The sequence below is a fragment of the Sycon ciliatum genome, chromosome 10, assembly GCF_964019385.1.
Source record: "Sycon ciliatum chromosome 10, ocSycCili1.1, whole genome shotgun sequence".
Classification (NCBI taxonomy): Eukaryota; Metazoa; Porifera; class Calcarea; order Leucosolenida; family Sycettidae; genus Sycon; species Sycon ciliatum.
The window spans coordinates 26909620-26929244 of NC_088652.1; the positions used below are offsets into that span (position 1 = coordinate 26909620).

General features: G+C 44.2%; 1 protein-coding gene across 1 annotated transcript; it reads right to left on the bottom strand.

Annotated features, from left to right (window-relative positions):
• Window positions 1-906: 906 nt before the first annotated feature.
• Window positions 907-10256, bottom strand: LOC135826784 (zinc finger protein 420-like). Its single transcript, XM_065339390.1, is given in 3 exon segments — window positions 907-2967; window positions 4690-4720; window positions 8776-10256. Coding segments are annotated over 3 exon segments (3213 nt in total). The 5' UTR covers window positions 10255-10256; the 3' UTR covers window positions 907-1264.
• Between the last annotated feature and the right edge of the window lie 9369 nt (window positions 10257-19625).

The following is a 19625-nucleotide window of genomic DNA, read 5'->3' on the forward strand; positions in this document are numbered from 1 at the left end:
TTCGCTCCTGCTCTTGTAGCAGTTGAGCACTCTTGCGTGGGGTAGTGCCTTTGCTGTTTGCGTTATGCAGAGCTCACTGACTTGTCAGTTTGAGCACTCTGGCAAGGTACGTTCGGGCCTGATTGGAAATTTTTATTTCCATTGCTATCAGGTTCGGCCTCATTTCCTCTGTGCTGCGCTGACGAGTCCACAAAGGACGAAACAGTTCTGTCCGCAGATTGAGTATTTCGCTCCTGCTCTTGTAGCAGTTGAGCACTCTTGCGTGGGGTAGTGCCTTTGCTGTTTGCGTTATGCAGAGCTCACTGACTTGTCAGTTTGAGCACTCTGGCAAGGTACGTTCGGGCCTGATTGGAAATTTTTATTTCCATTGCTATCAGGTTCGGCCTCATTTCCTCTGTGCTGCGCTGACGAGTCCACAAAGGACGAAACAGTTCTGTCCGCAGATTGAGTATTTCGCTCCTGCTCTTGTAGCAGTTGAGCACTCTTGCGTGGGGTAGTGCCTTTGCTGTTTGCGTTATGCAGAGCTCACTGACTTGTCAGTTTGAGCACTCTGGCAAGGTACGTTCGGGCCTGATTGGAAATTTTTATTTCCATTGCTATCAGGTTCGGCCTCATTTCCTCTGTGCTGCGCTGACGAGTCCACAAAGGACGAAACAGTTCTGTCCGCAGATTGAGTAATAAAAAATTAAAATAATAAAAAGTACAGCTTACGAAACCGATTGAACGCACTACGAAGATTTCAGCGCTTAGCATAGGTCGCAATTCTACAGACGTCCAACTCCATTCTGTACATTCTCCTAACCCATTGACTGAATGAATATGACCAGAAGGAAATTACTAGCACACCACCGAGCGTGTTTGGTTGACAACGATAATGCAAGAAAAAAGAAGACGACAACAGGAAAGTACTAGGAAAAATTGTATATTTCAACAAATATGTATTACGTTGAACGATACATGAAAAGCGCAAACCGAATCATAGTACATGTGTTTGCTGATAATTCAGGATAAGACGGTGCACGCAGAGCAATAACTAAAACTGAACAGTTACCAAAAAATGCCTATAAGAAAACGAGTTAGAGAGTTTGAAGCGTTTGAAGCATAAACAAGGAATAATGTTTTAAACGCTCTTTGATAGGTTAAAAGCATTTCCCATAATCTTGAAACGATACTGCTGTTTTCTGTGTTTTGTATGTCCATGGTCTTCCATGTTTCTTTTCGCATTGAAATCTCGTCACAATCGCTTGTACATGATCAGGTTCTCTCAGGGATGGATCCACTCATGACGTGTTAGGCTTGATTTCTTAGTGAAAGACTTTCCACAGTCCTTACACGAAAATGGTTACTCTCAAGTATGGATTCGTTGATGATATTTGAGAGATGACATTTCCCGAAATGCCATGCCACATACTTTACACTTGTATGGTTTCTCTCCAGTATGGATGCGTTGATGCACGGTGAGATTTGATTTCGTCTTGAATGACTTGTTACACAGGTTACACTTGTATGGTCTCTCTCCAGTATGGATGCGTCGATGCCGGGTGAGATCTGATTTCGTCGTGAATGACTTCTCGCACGATTTACACTTGTGTGGTCTCTCTCCAGTATGGATGCGTCGGTGCACGGTGAGATTTGCTTTCACCGTGAATGACTTCTCGCACGATTTACACTTGTATGGTCTCTCTCCAGTATGGATGCGTCGGTGCACGGTGAGATTTGCTTTCACCGTGAATGACTTCTCGCACGATTTACACTTGTATGGTCTCTCTCCGGTATGGGTACGTTCATGAACTCTAAGATGGGTTTTACGGCGAAACATTTGATCACAGCAACCACACCTGAACGGCTTCTCCCCGGTATGGATACGTTCATGAACATGTAGGCCGTATTTGTCACCGAACGGGTTTCCGCAGTACTTGCACGGAAACGCTTTGCCTACTGAGTGAAGTCGTGCATGACGGGTAAGATTATGTTGCGTAGTGAACATTTCGTCACACACTTTACACTTGAACGATTTCTCTTCTGGATGTGTACATTCATGAGAACTTAGGCAAGACGGAGTAGAAACAGATGTATCGCAATGCTTACATTTATATTGCTTTTCTCCAGGATGTGAATGTTCGCGATCAAGCCTATCGAGCTGGCGATCAAGGGACTTTTCGGTTTCTTCGCAGAGTGTTTCTTCTGGGTCGGGAAAGTCAGATTGAAGTTGACAAACTATCTCAGAAAACAGCTCAGAGTTGTGATGAGTGTTGATTTTTTCAAGATCGTAATGATCGGAATCCGCGGGTAAGCTAGCCACTGGAGAAGACACTGGAAAATGGCCAAAGTTGTGTACAAGCCCTGCGTGAACGTTCATACCAGCAGATTTGCTGTAGTTCTTGCCATATTTATTGTGAAACGCTACTTCCTCGTAGCCTGTGTAATGATCTGAAACGGGTTCGCGATAGCAGTTAACGGTTGGGGTACTGTTACCTTGCGAAATTTGATCCTTGTCCATTGCCGATGTCAAGGAATCCAAACATGGGTTTTCGACAGCTGTATTTGAAGCATCACTGGTCTTTGTATCCTTGTTCCTCTGGATTTCTGGTCGGGGGTCCCTGATTTTATCTGTCACCATGTCCTTGGGTACATGATCTTGAGGAACACCGGCGCAAGATGTTCGTGATTTCCAGGGGTTGAATGCGGTATTCTGAAGAGAAAACTGGGAAGAGGAGAATTCTGATGTGGCTACTTGATTACCACTATTGGGGTATACGTGGTGAAGAGCTGAGTACGGTGTACTATAAGATAGTGCAGTTGGCGGTGGAGGACACGCGGTTGACCTTCTGCTTGACCATATCACTAATGGCTGCAGGGGTGAGAGTGCATCAGAGTCGTCACTCTCCCCCGAAGTCCAGTCACAGTCGTCCATGATTCGAACAATTCTCAAAACCGTAATTCTTCTTCCTAGCACGGCAAGGTTTCCTAATCAAAACAACAAAGAAAATGCTTGGAAGTAACAAGAAGTCAGTTCAAATAGGAAGACAACACTCCCTAGTTGAATTCAATAGTTTTGTAATTAGTAAACAGCTGGTATTTCTCTTTAGTAATTGGAAGAACGATGCGCAAAATCTGCACATCAACACAGTTCACATCTATTTCTGGCACTAAAATCATACTTTCCACAATAATATATCTCGTGAAATCACGCGCATACACTCAATCTCATACAAAGGATAATAGAAAAGCTGACAGGATCGCTTTTCTAAAATACAAAAACCCAACCCACGCCCATCTCTCTTATGTAGTCTTCACACCCAATTCTGATTTGGAATCACACAATTTGAAACATAATAATAATTATATGTCATGCAGATGAGGAAAGGGATAGGATGAGGCGATGGTGTGAGTCTAGGCCGACTAGGGACAAGTATGTGGGGAGATGAGGCATGAAGATATGAGGTGTGAATACATGAGGCTAGAAGAGATGAGGTATGAACAGATGAGGTAAGAAGAGATGAGGTGTGAAGGGATGAAGTGTGAAGAGATGAGGTATGAAGAGATGAGGTATGAAAAGATGTGGTATGAAGAGATGAGGTGTGAAGAGATGTGATACGATGAGATGTAGAGTTGTGAAAGTGTAGTTGGTGGCCCTACATCCCTTACGTAATAGAACAGCATTAGTGTCTAGACTAGACTTCACCATTTTCAGCCACTGGCTATGCAGCTCTGTTTTTGTTTGTGGTGTTGAATGGACGGAGCACAAAGGCAATAGAAAAAGTTCACGGTTCTTTTTCGCATCCGTAGGAACGCCACCACCCTTGAAGGATCAAACTCAGATGGTGAGCCAATATAGTTATGATGAAAAAAGGAAAAGGACAAAATGTTACGAGTTATGACACACTGTCCACCGACGTAACCAGATCTTATACAGGCAGCGAGTGCGACAAAATGGCACAACACTGACAAGAAGTACTGAGACATTCGGCGACCTGACACCTAGCTCCAACACTTCTCCAACGTGCAAACCAACAACCTTCCAACTTGGAAGGCTCAGGTTCGGAAAGTTCCAAGAGGGGAAGGAAAGCGCAACGAAGAAGAGCACGAGCTACGTGTCACGGCAACTAAGAATGCCAAAAGTTACTGGATGATGACGAAACTAGTAATACTATTGGACTTCACTACAACTCCACGACGCAAAGCAACAGACCACCCAACTTGGGCGGCTCAAGTTTATGTAATAAACTCTGTCCTTCCCCTCGTGGACCTTTCCGAACCTGAGCTTTCCAAGTTGGAAGGGTGTTGGTTTGCACCTTGGAGAAGTATTGGAGCTAGGTGTCAGGACCATGAATGTCTAAGTAAACAAGCCTCTTGTAGGGGCAAAGCAAATGTGCTTACATAATATGGCCCGATATCTGAGACTTTCGACCTTCGGGGCTACGCGGTTTTTTTGAGAAAACACTAAAAACAAATTTGTTCGCAAAAAAATCGAATCTGTCGAAGCAAAGTGCAGAGACGACAATGGCGGAAGGAGATGGAAGGCGATTCTTGTGTCAGTTGGTTATTGGGCTCACGGAGCACAGCAGCCGCGATCCCATGGACGGTGATGCATCGTTCTTTGTGGATATCCTGTCAAGCGGCGACAGCGCTTCTAGTTCTGAGAGCGCATGTCAGTCGAATCGATCGCAAGTGACACGCGGTACTTACCTGTCGGGGGCGACGATGATGAGGACTTGGCCTGGGTGAGTATGATCAAGGCCAACCACAGTCTGCCTCAGCGATAGCTGCTACAGCTCCAGGCAAGGACAACCAAGTGAATTCCTGAGGGTACGCCGCTTGCAAGGTCGCTGGCCGCCCTTGCGCGGGTGGCAGAACTGTTTCCTGAGTGTCACGCCAGACCTGCTAAAACAGCACGAAATGATGCGAGTTTTCTTTGCGACGATGATCCTAAAATGTTTTGGATGGCAAGCTCGATACTCGAGCCAATAATGGCGAATCAGACCATCACGGAGCACGTGAGGCTGGGCAATCTCGAGTACTAGTAACATTCTGTTACTTTTGAGTTGGTGGTGTGAAACGCTTGTCAGGCTGTGTTACTGATGTTTGGAAATGGTCAGTCTCCACAAAGGGTGACAAAGCGAATCTGGACGCATTTGCTCTGTTTGACTCCTTCACAATAAGTATGTGAATGCTGTTACATGTATCATGGTGTTCCGTCAAAATCTATTGCAGACTATCCTGTCAAGCATGTCCATCACCAGGAGAACAGATAAATCACCTCTCCTTCTAATGCTGCTATTGCTGCTGTTGAAACTACACAACCTCAATAAAGTCACGGAATGCTGGAAATGATGTACCTGAACAGTCAAAACACTTTACTATATTAGTTGGCTATTGATATCACACGGAAACAATTTTTGGTGGCTCCAAACACACTGATCTTTCAAAATTGTAAAAAAAAGAACAATTCATTAACATGACTCCTGACTGTAAAATGGATTTCTACATGGTCAATATTGGTCTGATGGCCGTGAAACGAAGTGACAATACTCAACAAAGGCTAGACATCAATTTGCAACAAAAAAATCAATTTCACCAAAACAGCCCCGAAGGTCGATTTTCTCAGATATTGGGCCATATTATGACACAAATGTCTCAGTAGTCCTTGTCAGTTTTGTACCATTTTGTCGCACTCGCTGACTGTATAAGAAAGATCTGGTTACGTTGGTGGACAGTTTGTCATAACTCGTAACATTAATTTTTGTCCTTTTCCTTTCTTCATCATAATTATCTTATTATTAGAAATTTTGGGTTATTTGACATGGACTAGAACGGGACTGTACACTACCACATATGGGATCAAAGTTACATACAGAAACAAAGGAACTCACATATTTTGAATCATGTGTGAACTCCCAAGCCGCACAGTGTATCTTCTAGAAGATGAGCTACATTTGAAAGAAAGACCTGTTTTTCTTTACAAAACATGAACCGCCAAGGGACGTTCCACGCAATAAAATTGTTTCTCCTTGTTAATTTGGAAACACATTCCTTTTGTGTAAGAAATGCAATGGAAAACATAAAATTAAACTGTAGATATCAACTGCAATGCAATGATAATGTTATTGATTTTACATTTGCTGACGCCAGCATGTAAGCAGTGAAATTTGCATGGAGACCTAAATTAAACATCTGGAAAAACAAACCTTTGGCTGTTAGTATTTGCATGGTCTTCAAAGTCTGTTTTCGATTTGATGGATTTGTCACCAGCGCTGTCACCTGATCAGTTTCTCTAAGGGATGGATTCTTTCTTGGACTTTAGGTTGGAGTGCTTGGCTAAAGATTTCGAACATTCCGCACACTGAAAAGACGTATCTCCAGTATAGGCATATCTCCAGTATGGATGCGTTCTTGTTCTGTCCCGGCTTCAGTGACACTTCAGGGCACTGAAAGGTGTGGAGGAGTAGGCACTATGACTCTGTGTAGACGATCCAGTCACTGAAGTAGGATCTGCGTGTTGTGCAGCCCTAGATCTGTGAGCAATGGTCTTGGAAATGACAGTCAGGAATGTGTCTCACCGAATCAATTTTAAGGACTGTTGAAGAGATTCTCTTTTACCTTACATTGCAGTTAAAGTAACGAAATGTATTCATATCGCACAGCTATGAGTCCAATTATAGTCAATAAAAGTGTCCTCGCAGGGAATGAAATGCACCCAATCATACAGAAGGGAAGGTCAGCTCCTCGTGGAAAATATAATTATCATATCCTGTATTTCTTGTGTCGTAATAGCTCACATTTATACCAAGTTTAGCAATGGAAAAAATCTAGTTCCTTGCCACAAGTTTATTATACGTATCTAATATTGACTGAGTACGAGGTCAATATAGGAAATAAAAGGCGAGTAAAAGACCGATGCGAAGCCGAGACTGACCAAGTACGAAGTCAATATTAGATTTATCACGGCAAACAGTCCGTACTTCAAATTTCAGAACGATAACCTCATGAATCCCGGTTTTATGATTGTACAACCGTTGCACCACCACCTACTCATGCAGTGACAATGCTGCACTAGGCACCGTTCCACTGCGCAACCCCTAAGCAATCAAATATAAGCAGTCAGTATAGCCCTCAGGAGTGAAATATGCAGGAATATTTGACTGCTTAGGTATAGCGAAAATCAATGGGAGTCAATACTAAGAGAATGATAATGCCCATTATAGATTACCATAATTTGGACACTAATGATCATGAAACTCATTCTAGAGCGAGATGCTTATGTAGTATCCCTGCCCGACCAATACGGAAGCAGTACGGAACTAATACGGAGCTTTGCCTGATGTATATTTAGTGTATCTCCGTATGTAAGCGTACGGCAGCTGCTGCTTAAAAGCGGCTGCGCATTTCTGTTTTGATGAAGAGAAGATTAGATTAGATAGCAACGAAAGCTAACTCGAAGATGAGATTTTGATAATAACGAGCTATTCAACCTCCAGGTGTGGTACCGGAGAGAAAGTCAGTTATTTTGCCGTTTCTACTTTCACTAATAATTATATCTCAGGTGTGTACCTGAAAGAAGTAGAATGAAAGTAATTCTTGTTAATTGCACCGCGCCTACCACTCGGCTACCCATTACATTGGTGGCAGCGGTGTAGTTTTAAATAAAACAACGTGATTCGACCCCAGACCCCCATGGCTCAACCCGCTGCAGCTCCGTGCGACGAATTAAGATAAGAATCATGTTTCTTGCCTTCCTGGGCTTGGCTCTGCTTATTAGCCTGCAGCACAGTCAGGGTGCTAGCATAGATCACCCTTCTCTTCGCACGGCACACACTGGAGACTCCAATGGCGATTCCAAACGACCCGCCACCGACATGTATACTACCGGTGGTGATAGCGAAGCTGATGAGGACGACGACATGCAGGCTGCTGACCAAGACAAGAAGGGTATTCCCCAAGACCATTCCGCTATGATAAGCATCACAAATACCATCTTCTCTATTGCATTTGGCATTTGGCACATCCAGCACTGGCGGTGCATCCTAACTGTGACTCTAGTAGGCAACCTATCAACCTCACACTGGTCTGATACAGTGGAGTAAGATACGTTTTACGTTCTCAGCTATCAAAAAAGAGAATCGCTGGTTTGAGTTCTGGTATTGGCAGTCAAATTTCCCGTTTACGCATTTTCACCCAACAACGACAGTGCGATAGTATTTGAAGAGTTTTGATAAGTAGTACTTGTAGATCGTTACTATACAGTATGACACATGGGACCAAGAGTACATACATGAACAAATTTTTAGCATCATGTCCGAAAATGAAAAAAGTAGAGTGCCTCTTCCAGCGAAAAGATCCGTACCAGGCATACGTGCTCCAGCAGTAGGTTTCGGTTATATAGCATGACTGATTTATCCCAAAAAACACACAGTAAAGTTTAGCGCAATTGAGTGGCAAGGTAAGTATGGAAACACGTTCCTTTTCTGTAAGAAGTGCAATGGAAAACAAGAAATGAAATAGTGGATATCACTCGGAGTATAATGGCAATGATAATGGTTTGCACGTTACATAATTATGTTGAAGTTAGCATGTAAGTAGAGACCTTTGCATGTATTACGGATCGGGCTTGAAACGACATTGATTTTATTCTACTTGTGGTTCGAAACGGGCTTATGAGTAGCACTTTCAACAATCTTGAAAACAATCTTTCTGTTTTACGGTGTTTGTATTTGCATGGTCTTCCATGTTGTTTTTCACATTGAAAGACTTGTCACGATAGCTGACACTTGATCAGGTTCTCTCAAGAGTGTGGATTCGTTGATGATTTGCGAGAGTTGACGTTGCTCGGAAGTCTTTGCCACATACTTTACACTTGTATGGTTTCTCACCAGTATGGATACGTTGATGCACTGTGAGATTTGATTTCGTCGTGAATGACTTGTCGCACAAGTTACACTTGTGTGGTCTGAGTCTCTCTCCAGTATGGATGCGTTGATGCACGGTGAGATTTGATTTCGTCTTGAATGACTTGTCGCATGATTTACACTCGTATGGTCTCTCTCCAGTATGGATGCGTCTATGCCGGGTGAGCTTTGATTTCGTCGTGAATGACTTCTCGCACGATTTACACTTGTATGGTCTCTCTCCAGTATGGGTACGTTCATGAACTCTAAGATGGGTATTACGGCGAAACATTTGATCACAGTAACCACACCTGAACGGCTTCTCTCCGGTATGGATACGTTCATGAACATTTAGAGCGGATTTGTCACCGAACGGCTTGGCGCAGTATTTGCACGGAAATGGTTTCTCAACAGAGTGAACTCGTCCATGACGTGTAAGATGAGGTAGGTTATTGAACGTTTTATCACACAAGTTACAATCGAGCGATTTCTCTTCAGGATGTGGACATTCATGAGATGTTACGCAAGACTGAGTAGATAAGAATTTATCGCAATGCTTACGTTTATACGTTTTTTCTCCAGGATGTGAATGTCCACGATCTAGCTGATCATGCCGGCGATCAGGTGACTTCCCGGTTTCCTCGCAGAGTGACGTTTCCGGTTGACGATGGTTAGTTTGAAGTTGACAAACTGCCTCAGAAAACGGCTCTGAGGTGTGATGATTGTTGATCCTTTCACGATTGTGATTCTTGGGACCCTCAGGTAAGCTAGCCACTTGGGAAGACACTGCCACATATCCGGCAATATGTACTCTGCGGCCTCCGTTAACGTTAACATTGCCAGCATTGCTTGAGAAATTGCTATACTCCGAGTTTAACGTTACGTTCCCACTGCCTGTGTAGTGATCTGAAACGGGAACGGAATAGTGTACAGTTGCTTTACTGTTGTCTCGCGTACAGTGATCGTCGTCCATTGCCAATGTCATGGGATCCAAACATGGGTTTAAGACAGGTGTGGTTGGAGCTTCACTGGGCTTTGTATCTTTCGCCCTCTGGATTTCGGGTCGGGGGTCCATGACGTTGTCAGCAACGCTCTTCAGCCGATAATCTTGAAGTACACCGAAGGAAGACGTTTGTGTGTTCCAAGAACTGAATGAGGAACCCTGAATAGAACTATAGGAGACCTGAGCGGTCGCTATTTGTTCACCACTATCGTGGTTTGCGGGGTATAGAGCTGTGTAAGGTGCATTGTAAGGTAATGTAGCTGGCGGTGGAACTGCCCTTCTGCTTGTCCATATCACTAATGGTGGCGATGGTGATTGTGCATCATAGTCGACACACCCCTCCGAAGTGCAGTCACTATCGTCCATGATTCACTTCCTTGACCAATTTTCACCACCTTTGTAATTAGTAGCAGCTGGTGTTCCCCTTAGTAAGTAGATGTACAGTGTGCCAAGTCGTCACGTCAACACAGTTCACATCTATTTCTAGCACTGTCCCTTTACCTGACACAATGTGTAAAATTCTTGTCATGTAACGCGCGCAGACACACACACACTTACACACACATACAGAATTCCCCACCATGAACTATCTCTCAAATTTCGTCTTTACCTTCACACCTCATTAGGAATCGAAAAATGTGAAACATGCATGGCACGCACCAGACTTGAGAAAGTGCAACAGAGAGTCTTTGTTGCTAAGTATATATGAATTGAGTCCCAGTTTTATGGAGGTTCTTTAGCCTCGAGGGAGATATTATAGGAAGGGTTTACAAGATGTGACAATGTCATGATCTTCAACATTAGCTTCCGCTTCCGGCACTGATATGCATTGAATATCATTGTTCTTTCATCCCGTTACAGTGGTTCACGCAATGAAAAGACAAAAGAGTGTGTTGCGTGCGCACTAAAAACATGAAAATTAAAACTACAGCTAATGTATTTCCCGCGTGTTATTGTCCTTGCTACAGTTGGTGAAGCACGTTGTGGTGAAGACAGAAGTAACGAAGATACCAACAGGGGATAACTGTTAGCAACTTCGTCAATTACTTCATATGGGAAGGTTTTGTTCCTCATACCGGGGCTTGCTCTATACGCCTACTGCCTTGATTTTAATCGACTCCTGATTGCCACCAAGAGCACACAAGAAGTAAACCGAAACTTTGAATCAAGCTAGCCTGCAAAATATCACCACTCTTTAGCCAGGTATCAAGTCAGTCGGCGGAAAGCGGGAGCTCTGTTGTTGGGAGCAACCGATTTTCCTCAGATGATTTCAACCCAATGAATATATTGATTTGTCCACTACGACAAACACCACTAGTAAAAGATATCTGGCATGCATGCTGCTTGAACGTATCTAGATGTAAACACCTTCCACCACCCTTTCCGGTCGGAACAGTCTGACTGGGGAGAAGTTATGCCAACCCAAATATCAGATATAGAGATATGAAAAAAATTACGAAACAGAAAGCAACTGTTCAGCATGAGGGTTACAACTACTGATCAAAAATACATTTTCATTTCAAGGACAACGACAAAAACGTAGTGGCAAGAAAAGGAGAGAAAATGTCCTTGCCGTGTTGGAAGCTTTGTACATATGTTAGTTAGGACCTGAGCTTTGTGTTCAGAAGGAGAATGTGTTGTCTTTGCAGTTGTTTGGCACTGTTTTTCGTGAAGATGCGAAATAGATCCCATAATCTCTTGATATTTTCTCTCTTTTTCTTGTCACTACGTTTTTGTCACTGATTGGATTATGCATGCTGTTTTCTTGACTATTCACATCAATTTTTCCCTTGTCACTTCTACAAATTATTCGAGTGATGTATCTCGGAAATTCTTTTCTTTATAGCTGTAGTCTCTTAGCATATTTTCATCATTCCCGTAGTATTTTGAGAGGAAGGGAACGAAAACGTTTAATACTTTTTGACACATGTCCTAATTCGCAGGTGCATCCGTAGCCAATACATTTTTTGTAGTATTATTAGTGAACAAGCGTTTCGGAGACAGGAGTTTTAATATAGCTACAAAGACAACTTATTTCACCGTAAGCATTTCATATACATGTATGTCGACATGTATGTGTAAAATGTTGTACGATTATCACCTTTTTTGTTTCGCTCTTTTTCCCTTTCTTTCACTTTTATCTATCAATATAAGATTAGTTTCAAGTAGTCCCCATTCCATTGTTACGTAGATTCACTGATGATTGAAACAAGAAAACAGTTCTGAACAAATCCTCGCTTTCCCTTTCGTTGTGTGCCTTGCGATAATCGTACAACATTTTACACATACATGTCGACATAATGAAAAGCTTACTGTGCAATTAGTTGTCTTTGTAGTGATAATAGGTAGTGCCGGTTATATGTGACATGATCTATTACACTAAGCCCTGTTCTAAACATTGGTATGGTCCTCTTGCAACCTCGACACGTTAGAACTGTTGACAATTTCGGTGGAGCTAAATTTGAAGAAAGAATCTGATATAAGCGGAATGCATATCCTAAGGTGATAGAAATGTCACATAATATCATGATACAAGTGCAATAAAACCACAAGAGGAAACGCAAAAAGGTAACGAGACTACGTAACAACAGTTGAGAAGCCAGTGAACGAAGTGTCAACCTTCGTCGTCGTGCACTTGTATCATGAATATCCTGAGTTTCGCACGATGTAAACAAACCATATTTAAACCTGAAACGTCATGTACGTTCCTTGCGTCCCACTAGATTTTTGTCAATTCACAGGAAGCGGGAGTTTCTAAGTCTGAGGAAAATGTTGAGCAGACGCTGCTTGGATGACTAGTAGTGGTAGAGTGCTTAGTGGTAGAGCATCGCTGGCCATAATCGATTGTATCATTGATTGATTGATTGATTTTTATTTCACGGATCCTCCAAAGGCAAATAGATGCCTATCGAAGGGAGTCTCCTAAGTAAGTATGGAAAATGAGAAAGTATGTTCGTAAGGGAGAAGAGGTAGAAGATACATTAGAATATAGAGTACAGAAGAAGTAAATTCAGTACTTCGGGTAGTACATTGCATGCTAATCATAATGAGAATTAGAAAAGCAGCATTGCGGACTACTATAACTGACATATACACAAACTATTGAAACTATCATAGGTGTGGTTAGCCTAGACACAAAAGTCAGGAATACCTTTCAAAGAAAACATTGATTGCGAATGATACCGACGAACAGCAATACTAAATTTCGCTGTTGTAGAGAGTGAACGAATATCTTCAGGAAGTTTATTCCAGGCAACACTCAAAGAAAAAAGGGTTGATTTACGAAAGAAGGTGCCAGCTTTAGGAAGAATTATGGATGAAGGGTGACGACTGCTTTGGGAAGAGGGTAGCTGGAAGTGAGACAACAAGGAGGGGTATTGGGAGAATACATGGTGGAAATAGACAAGGCCAAGAATCTGCCGTCGCCATGCTAACGATTCCCAAGAGGACAGAACATTGAGGTCTTCTTTGGAAGTCGTCCAGTCAGGCCGACGCTTGAGTTTACTATTAAGTATGCTCTAGCAGCAGTAGCCTGCAGTTTATCAAGGGTTGTGGACATGGTGGCTGAAACGGAAAACATCCAAACGGGAACAGCATATTCAAGGAGGGGACGAACATAACATTTATACAAAAGATTCACAGCAGGAAAAGGAAGGAAGTTGGACATGTGGTTTAAAAGAAAAACCCGACCTCGAAATTTGCTGGTAATGTGTTGAATATGGGGGGACAGATTGAGTGAAGAAGTCAGGATGATGCCCAGATGGCGGTGGGAAGAAGGCTGGGTCAGTAACGTACCGGCCATGGTGACGGTCCTGGGATCAGGTGGGTTTGATTTAGGTCTGCAAAAGGGAACATGGACACATTTGTTAGCATTGAAAACTGCTTCAGCTTTATGGGACCAGTTCACACATCTATCAAGGTCTAGTTGCAGGGAGGCAGTGTGCGCGGCGGGTACGACAGTAGGCGGAGAAACGCAGACCATGTTGGAATCGTCCGCAAACAGAGTCAGATCGCTGGATTGGGGAATGCTGGGAAGGGAGTTGATAGAAAGGTTGAATAATAGGGGGCCTAGGTGGGAGCCTTGTGGCACACCAGCGGTGAGCGACATATGGGTTGATAAGGAGGTTCCGACCCGCACAGACATCGATCGGCCTTCCAGGAAGTCCATCAGCCACGCGAATGAGTCAGGTGCACACCAACCGGACAGACATGAGGCTAGGAGGCGATGGCTGGTACGATCAAATGCCTTCGAGAAATCGAGAAAGACGGCATCACACTGGGCCCGGTTATCAAATGCAGAGCTGACAGTTGATGTGATATGCACAAGTTGGTCAACCGTGCTTCGGTGGTGGCGAAACCCGAACTGTTTCGGCGACAGTAGTTTGTGTTTCGCTACAAACGCGTACACCTGGCGGCTGATTAACGCTTCGTAGCATTTTGCCACACCATTCAGCAGAGATATCGGCCGGTAGTTAGCAGGGTCATTGCGACTTCCCTTACCCTTGTAAATTGGGGTAACGATTGCAACTTTCCACTCAAGGGGTTGGGATCGGTAAGTGGTGCAGCGGTTAAAGAGAGCAGTGAGGGATTGGGCGAGCACTTCTGCTGTCTCTCGTAGGATCCTGTTAGGAAGACTGCCAGCTGTAGACTTTCGCACACTTAGGGTCGACAGTGCCTTGAATACTTCTACGATAGACAGAGGGCGGATGGCAAATGTTTCCGAAGAAGAAGGCATGGCGAGATCACGATGATCTGCATCCGACGACGGTGTAGCTTGACTATTCTTGGCGAACTGTTGACAGAAGATGTTCGCTTTCTCAGGGTCGGTAACCGCTAAGGTATCGACTCCTTGTATATCAGGTATAGCGGTGTGAGGACAATTGATGTGGCACATTTTCTTGACTCTCTTCCACCAGTCATAAGATCCTCGATCTGCATGAAGGCCTTCTGACATCTGGTCGTAGAAGTGACGTTTAGCTTTACGGATGGCAGCGACGAGGCAGTTCCTTGAAATGCGATAAGCAGCCCAGCACTCAGGGGTATTGACACGTTTTGCTGCAGCAAATAGTCGATCTCGACGTTGACGGAGGCGATGGTGCACAGAGGTGAACCAAGGCTTTCCATAACGATTTGTTCGTTTTCGAACCTTCGGAACAAAAGATAATATGGCTGTGTCAACTAGTGTTCGCCAGGAGACCCATGCTTCATCTGTACTACTGGCTTCTTGTACAGCAGCGAGAAGAGGGAGGCTCCAAAGGTGGTTATTAAGTGCGGGCCAGTCTGTGGCTGCATAGTTGTTCACGAGCCAATCAGAGTGCACTGGTTGCTGGGAACGAGTCTGTATTGCGAGATCAAATACCACAGGACAGTGATCAGAAACAGGGGGAAATGTGGTGAGGTTGTGGATGAGGAATGGTTGGTTACAAAGAACAAGGTCAAGGAGAGAAGAGCTCTGACCTGCGGCGGAGAAACGTGTTGGGCGGTCGCGTACAAGTTGTGTAAAACCAGTATCATCCAGCAGTTCGAGAACGCATCTTCCAGCGGGTTGGAGTCCTGGTGGCCACTGTCCTTTTCCCGTTAACACATTTCCCTCGAGCAAATGAACATTGAGATAATCTTTTTATTAGAAGATTTAAAATGTTTTGACGGGGACTTGAACGGGTCTATACAAATGAGACCAGAGGTAGACATCTGCATACAGGAATAAACTATCTCACATATTTAGCATCATGTGCTTTTTGTTGTGAATGGTAGATATGGAAATACGTGTACGAAGTACATTGAGTAACATTCCTAGAAACTGTACAATATATCACCTCTAAAACAATGATAATGATAATGTTTGTGATGTTTCAAATATGGAAGTCAGCATGTAAGGAGTGACTTTTGCATGGAGTTCAGATTGGACTACTTGCATTTCAAAGCGTACTTATAATGAACATTTTCCATAATCTGGGAAAGAAGTCTTTTGTTCAACGGTATTTTTTGCATGGTCTTCCAAGTGTTTTTTACCATTGAAAGACTTGTTACAGTCGCTGGTAAGTTTCTCTCAGGGATGGATTCCTTCGTGTGCGTTAGATTGGATTTCCGAGAGAAAGACTCTCCACATACTTTACACGAAAACAGCGTCGTTCCAGAATGGATGCTTTCATGACGTGTGAGATGTGATGTTTGTCTGGGTTACCGCTATTGGGTTTTGCGTGGTGATGAGCCGTGTAAGTCGTACCGTAAATGGTATATTTCGCTGTGGGGGATACCCAGTTGACCTTGTGCTGGTCCATAGCACTAATGGTGGAAGTGGTGAGATTGCATCAGAGTCGGCACTTCCATCCGAAGTCGAGTCACAATCATCCATGATCCACTTACTTCAAGAATTCTTCCAAACGCAATTCTCTTGCCATGTAGGGCAAAGTATCCGAATTCAATAGCAATAATCCATAGAGCAGAAACAACTTGTGCTAGGATATTAGTACTGTGAACAGTAGCAACTGTGTTTCCGGAAAAAGTACATGAACACTTTGATAATTTGGCACGTCTATTTCTAGCCACTAACTTTTACCTACGACCTGCTCTATAACTATCACAAACACGACCAAATACTTAACAATCAGCTCATGCGATAAATTTGCACGACATTTACCGACGTTAACCGACGTTTACCGACGTTGACCGACGTTGACCGACGTTGACAGCCGACCCGCGTGTGCTAACAGGGCCTGAACGTACAAAGAAGCTTGTTCTGTACGTTGGAAATGTCAGTCCGGGTTGCAGGGCAGAGTCAATAACAGCGTGGTGCAAGGCCCGCCAAGTTGACGTACGAGGTGATTAGCAAAAATTTTACACGTTTGTAAACTCGCCCTGCATTCATAGCCAATGCCCTTTTTTCATGACTTATAGTAGTTTACATGGTAGAATAATCTATGACTCGTGTCATGCCATCACAGTTCAACTTCCCTAACAGCAATGTAGACTTTCCCAGGCGACCCAAAATAGGTCGTTTTTTCAGTCCTGAAAATACTTGTATATTCTTTTACATGTGTGTAAACCACAGGTAACATACCATAACAAGGCTATATGGAAACCTACACACCCATGTATAGATATACCACTACACAAATAACACGAATAGAGTCAAAACAGAACACAAATTCTTGCACTTTCAAGTGCCATCTTGAAAATTGACCCACACACCACACTCACAGCAGGAGCAAATCACCGCCATTAAACTTCAAAATAAAGAATGCCAAACTGGTGCTAGGACAAAAAGTAATAAACTGACATCAGGCAAGTAACATCCGAGCATTAGCAGACTCTGACCACATACTGAATGCAAAGCAGAAAGCCATCACTGAGTTAGACAAGTGCTGGCACCATTGATTCGCGCAACACTCAACGGAGAGAAGCACTACTGAAGGACGCTGTGCTCAGGGCTGCCCGGCTGTGCACGTGGACGGAGGAATCGCAGCTAGAAGCAAGGGAAGCAGTATACGGTATATCCTCTGCGGCGAACGTGTCGGAAGATAAAGAAGACGTAGCAGAAACAGGTCCGCTTGCAATTGTGCTGGCGGCAGTCAAGTGGCTGGTGGCAAGGCTAGCATCTCCAGCTGGGACATCGTAAAACAATGATGCTAACTCTTGGAGCTTGGTCTCAGATTCCCTGGCATTGGTTACATTCAGCGTGACGCGCAGAGCCTCCAATAGAACAGCATTGGTCGCATTGGCTCGGATGTCCGGAGTCTGAGTCAACAACAGCAACTATGCTCTTTTCTGCCCGTTTTGGTTTGGCGTCTGTGTGGGGCCTGTGGCCGTCGAGCGCTCTACAGAAGGCGAGTTTTCATTGGAAAAGCCATCAGTGATGCCATCAGCAACAGCGGTTGCCGACCTAAGCTGCATACGCGACCTGGTTTCTTCCATATCATGCTGGTTTACACTATTGTTGTAGCAATTTACTACGCACAACGAAATACTGAGGCCTCGTCACGGCATGGCGGAGTCGCAGAAACAAAAACTTCGGCTGCAACACGAACTACACTGATAATGCTAACGGAATATCTAATCGAATGTCAAAGATTACTTCCTAAAGGAGATGTCTCGAACACAACGAAATTTAGTTTACAGAAAATGTAAAAAAATATCCAATGTAAAATTTTCGCTAATCACCTCGTACTGAACTGTTCGATTTCAGAAAACACGTACCTGGGTACTTGCCATGCTCGCGTAACCGTGGCAGCATCGGACGAGGACAAAGTTCTCGACTCCAAATTCTGGCCGGCCACCATCCAGCACACAGTGCGAAAGTGGCGCTTTTGTTGTTGTATACTTTATTTATAGTGGAAATCAAAACAGGCAAAATGCCTAATAACATTGGACCCACTGTGAATAACATGTTAAAGGATATTGTGGAGAAAAAAAAAAAAAAAAAAAAAAAGCGCTTTGCTGATGCCCAAGGTAACAAGTCGTCTTCTACTTCGCGGCGAGGCAGTGATGATCAATCCTGAACTGTCATGCTAACAAACCAACATACACAACGATGCAGCAACAACGACTAAATCCCAACGCCCCTGTATTCACCCCACGATCGAAACTAGCCCACCGGCTCTACCCCGCTCAGCCCTCCTCTGGCCGACCCGCACACATTGCATGTCCAGCGCTAAATTCATCAGCGTTCCCTTTTTTCCCTAAATCCCAGCGTGATTTAACCCTAGTATCTCTGAATTGTCGCTCTGTTGTCAACAAGTTGTCTGAGCTCTGCGTTATTGCCGAATGTGCTAAGCCTGACATAATCTGCCTAACAGAGACGTGGCTCTGTCCCTCGAACCCGCTCTCACTGTCAGGCTATATCTGCATCCGCAGAGATCGACCTCCGGAAGACAATCGGTCAGCGCATTGTAGCCGTGGGTATGGGGGTGTTGCCGTACTTGTCCGTTCGGACTCCTTTCCGTACGTCTCCCCTCGTGCCGACCTTCAACGCCCTGGCTGCGAGTCTGTGTGGCTTGAACTTGGCTCCCCCTCTACTCAATCTCAGAATCCCATCTTACTATGCTGCATGTATCGACCACCCTCACAGAGCACAATGCAATTGTCGTACTTTTGTGACATGTTTGTTGAGGCATTACAGTCAGTCTGTTTAGATTCTTATGATCTGTTAGTGACTGGCGATTTCAACGCCCACAACTCAAGCTGATGTCCCACCGATTCTACCTCGAAGGCTGGTGATCTCCTTAGCACAGTATTTTCTGCTCTTGGGCTCCACCAGATGGTTGACTTCCCCACTCATTCCTCGCCTAATGGCTCTGTTTCGTGTCTGGACTTGGTGATCACCAACCGACCACGCCTCGTGCGCTCAATTGATCAAGCACCTCCCTTGGGTATGTCTGACCATATACAGATTGTTTGCACTTTATGTTACGCCCCTATTTCGAACTACTTCCCCAACTCTTCCACTGGTCCTCCCTCTTCACTGTATCGCTTCAAACAAGTACCTTCGCACCTTTGGCAATTAATCAATGCTGATTTAGCTGGCTACAACTGGTCCTCTCTGAACTCGTACACTGATGTTAATGACGCACTTCATCACTTTGATTGTGAGCTCCAGTCCGCCTTCCGTCGTCACCTCACCTCATTCGGAGCCACCCACACTGTGACATCTCCACGACCCCGCATGCAATCTCCACCATGGGTTACTGCTGAGCTCAGGTCTGCTGTAAAACGCAAGCGTGATCTATACAGTGTGTACA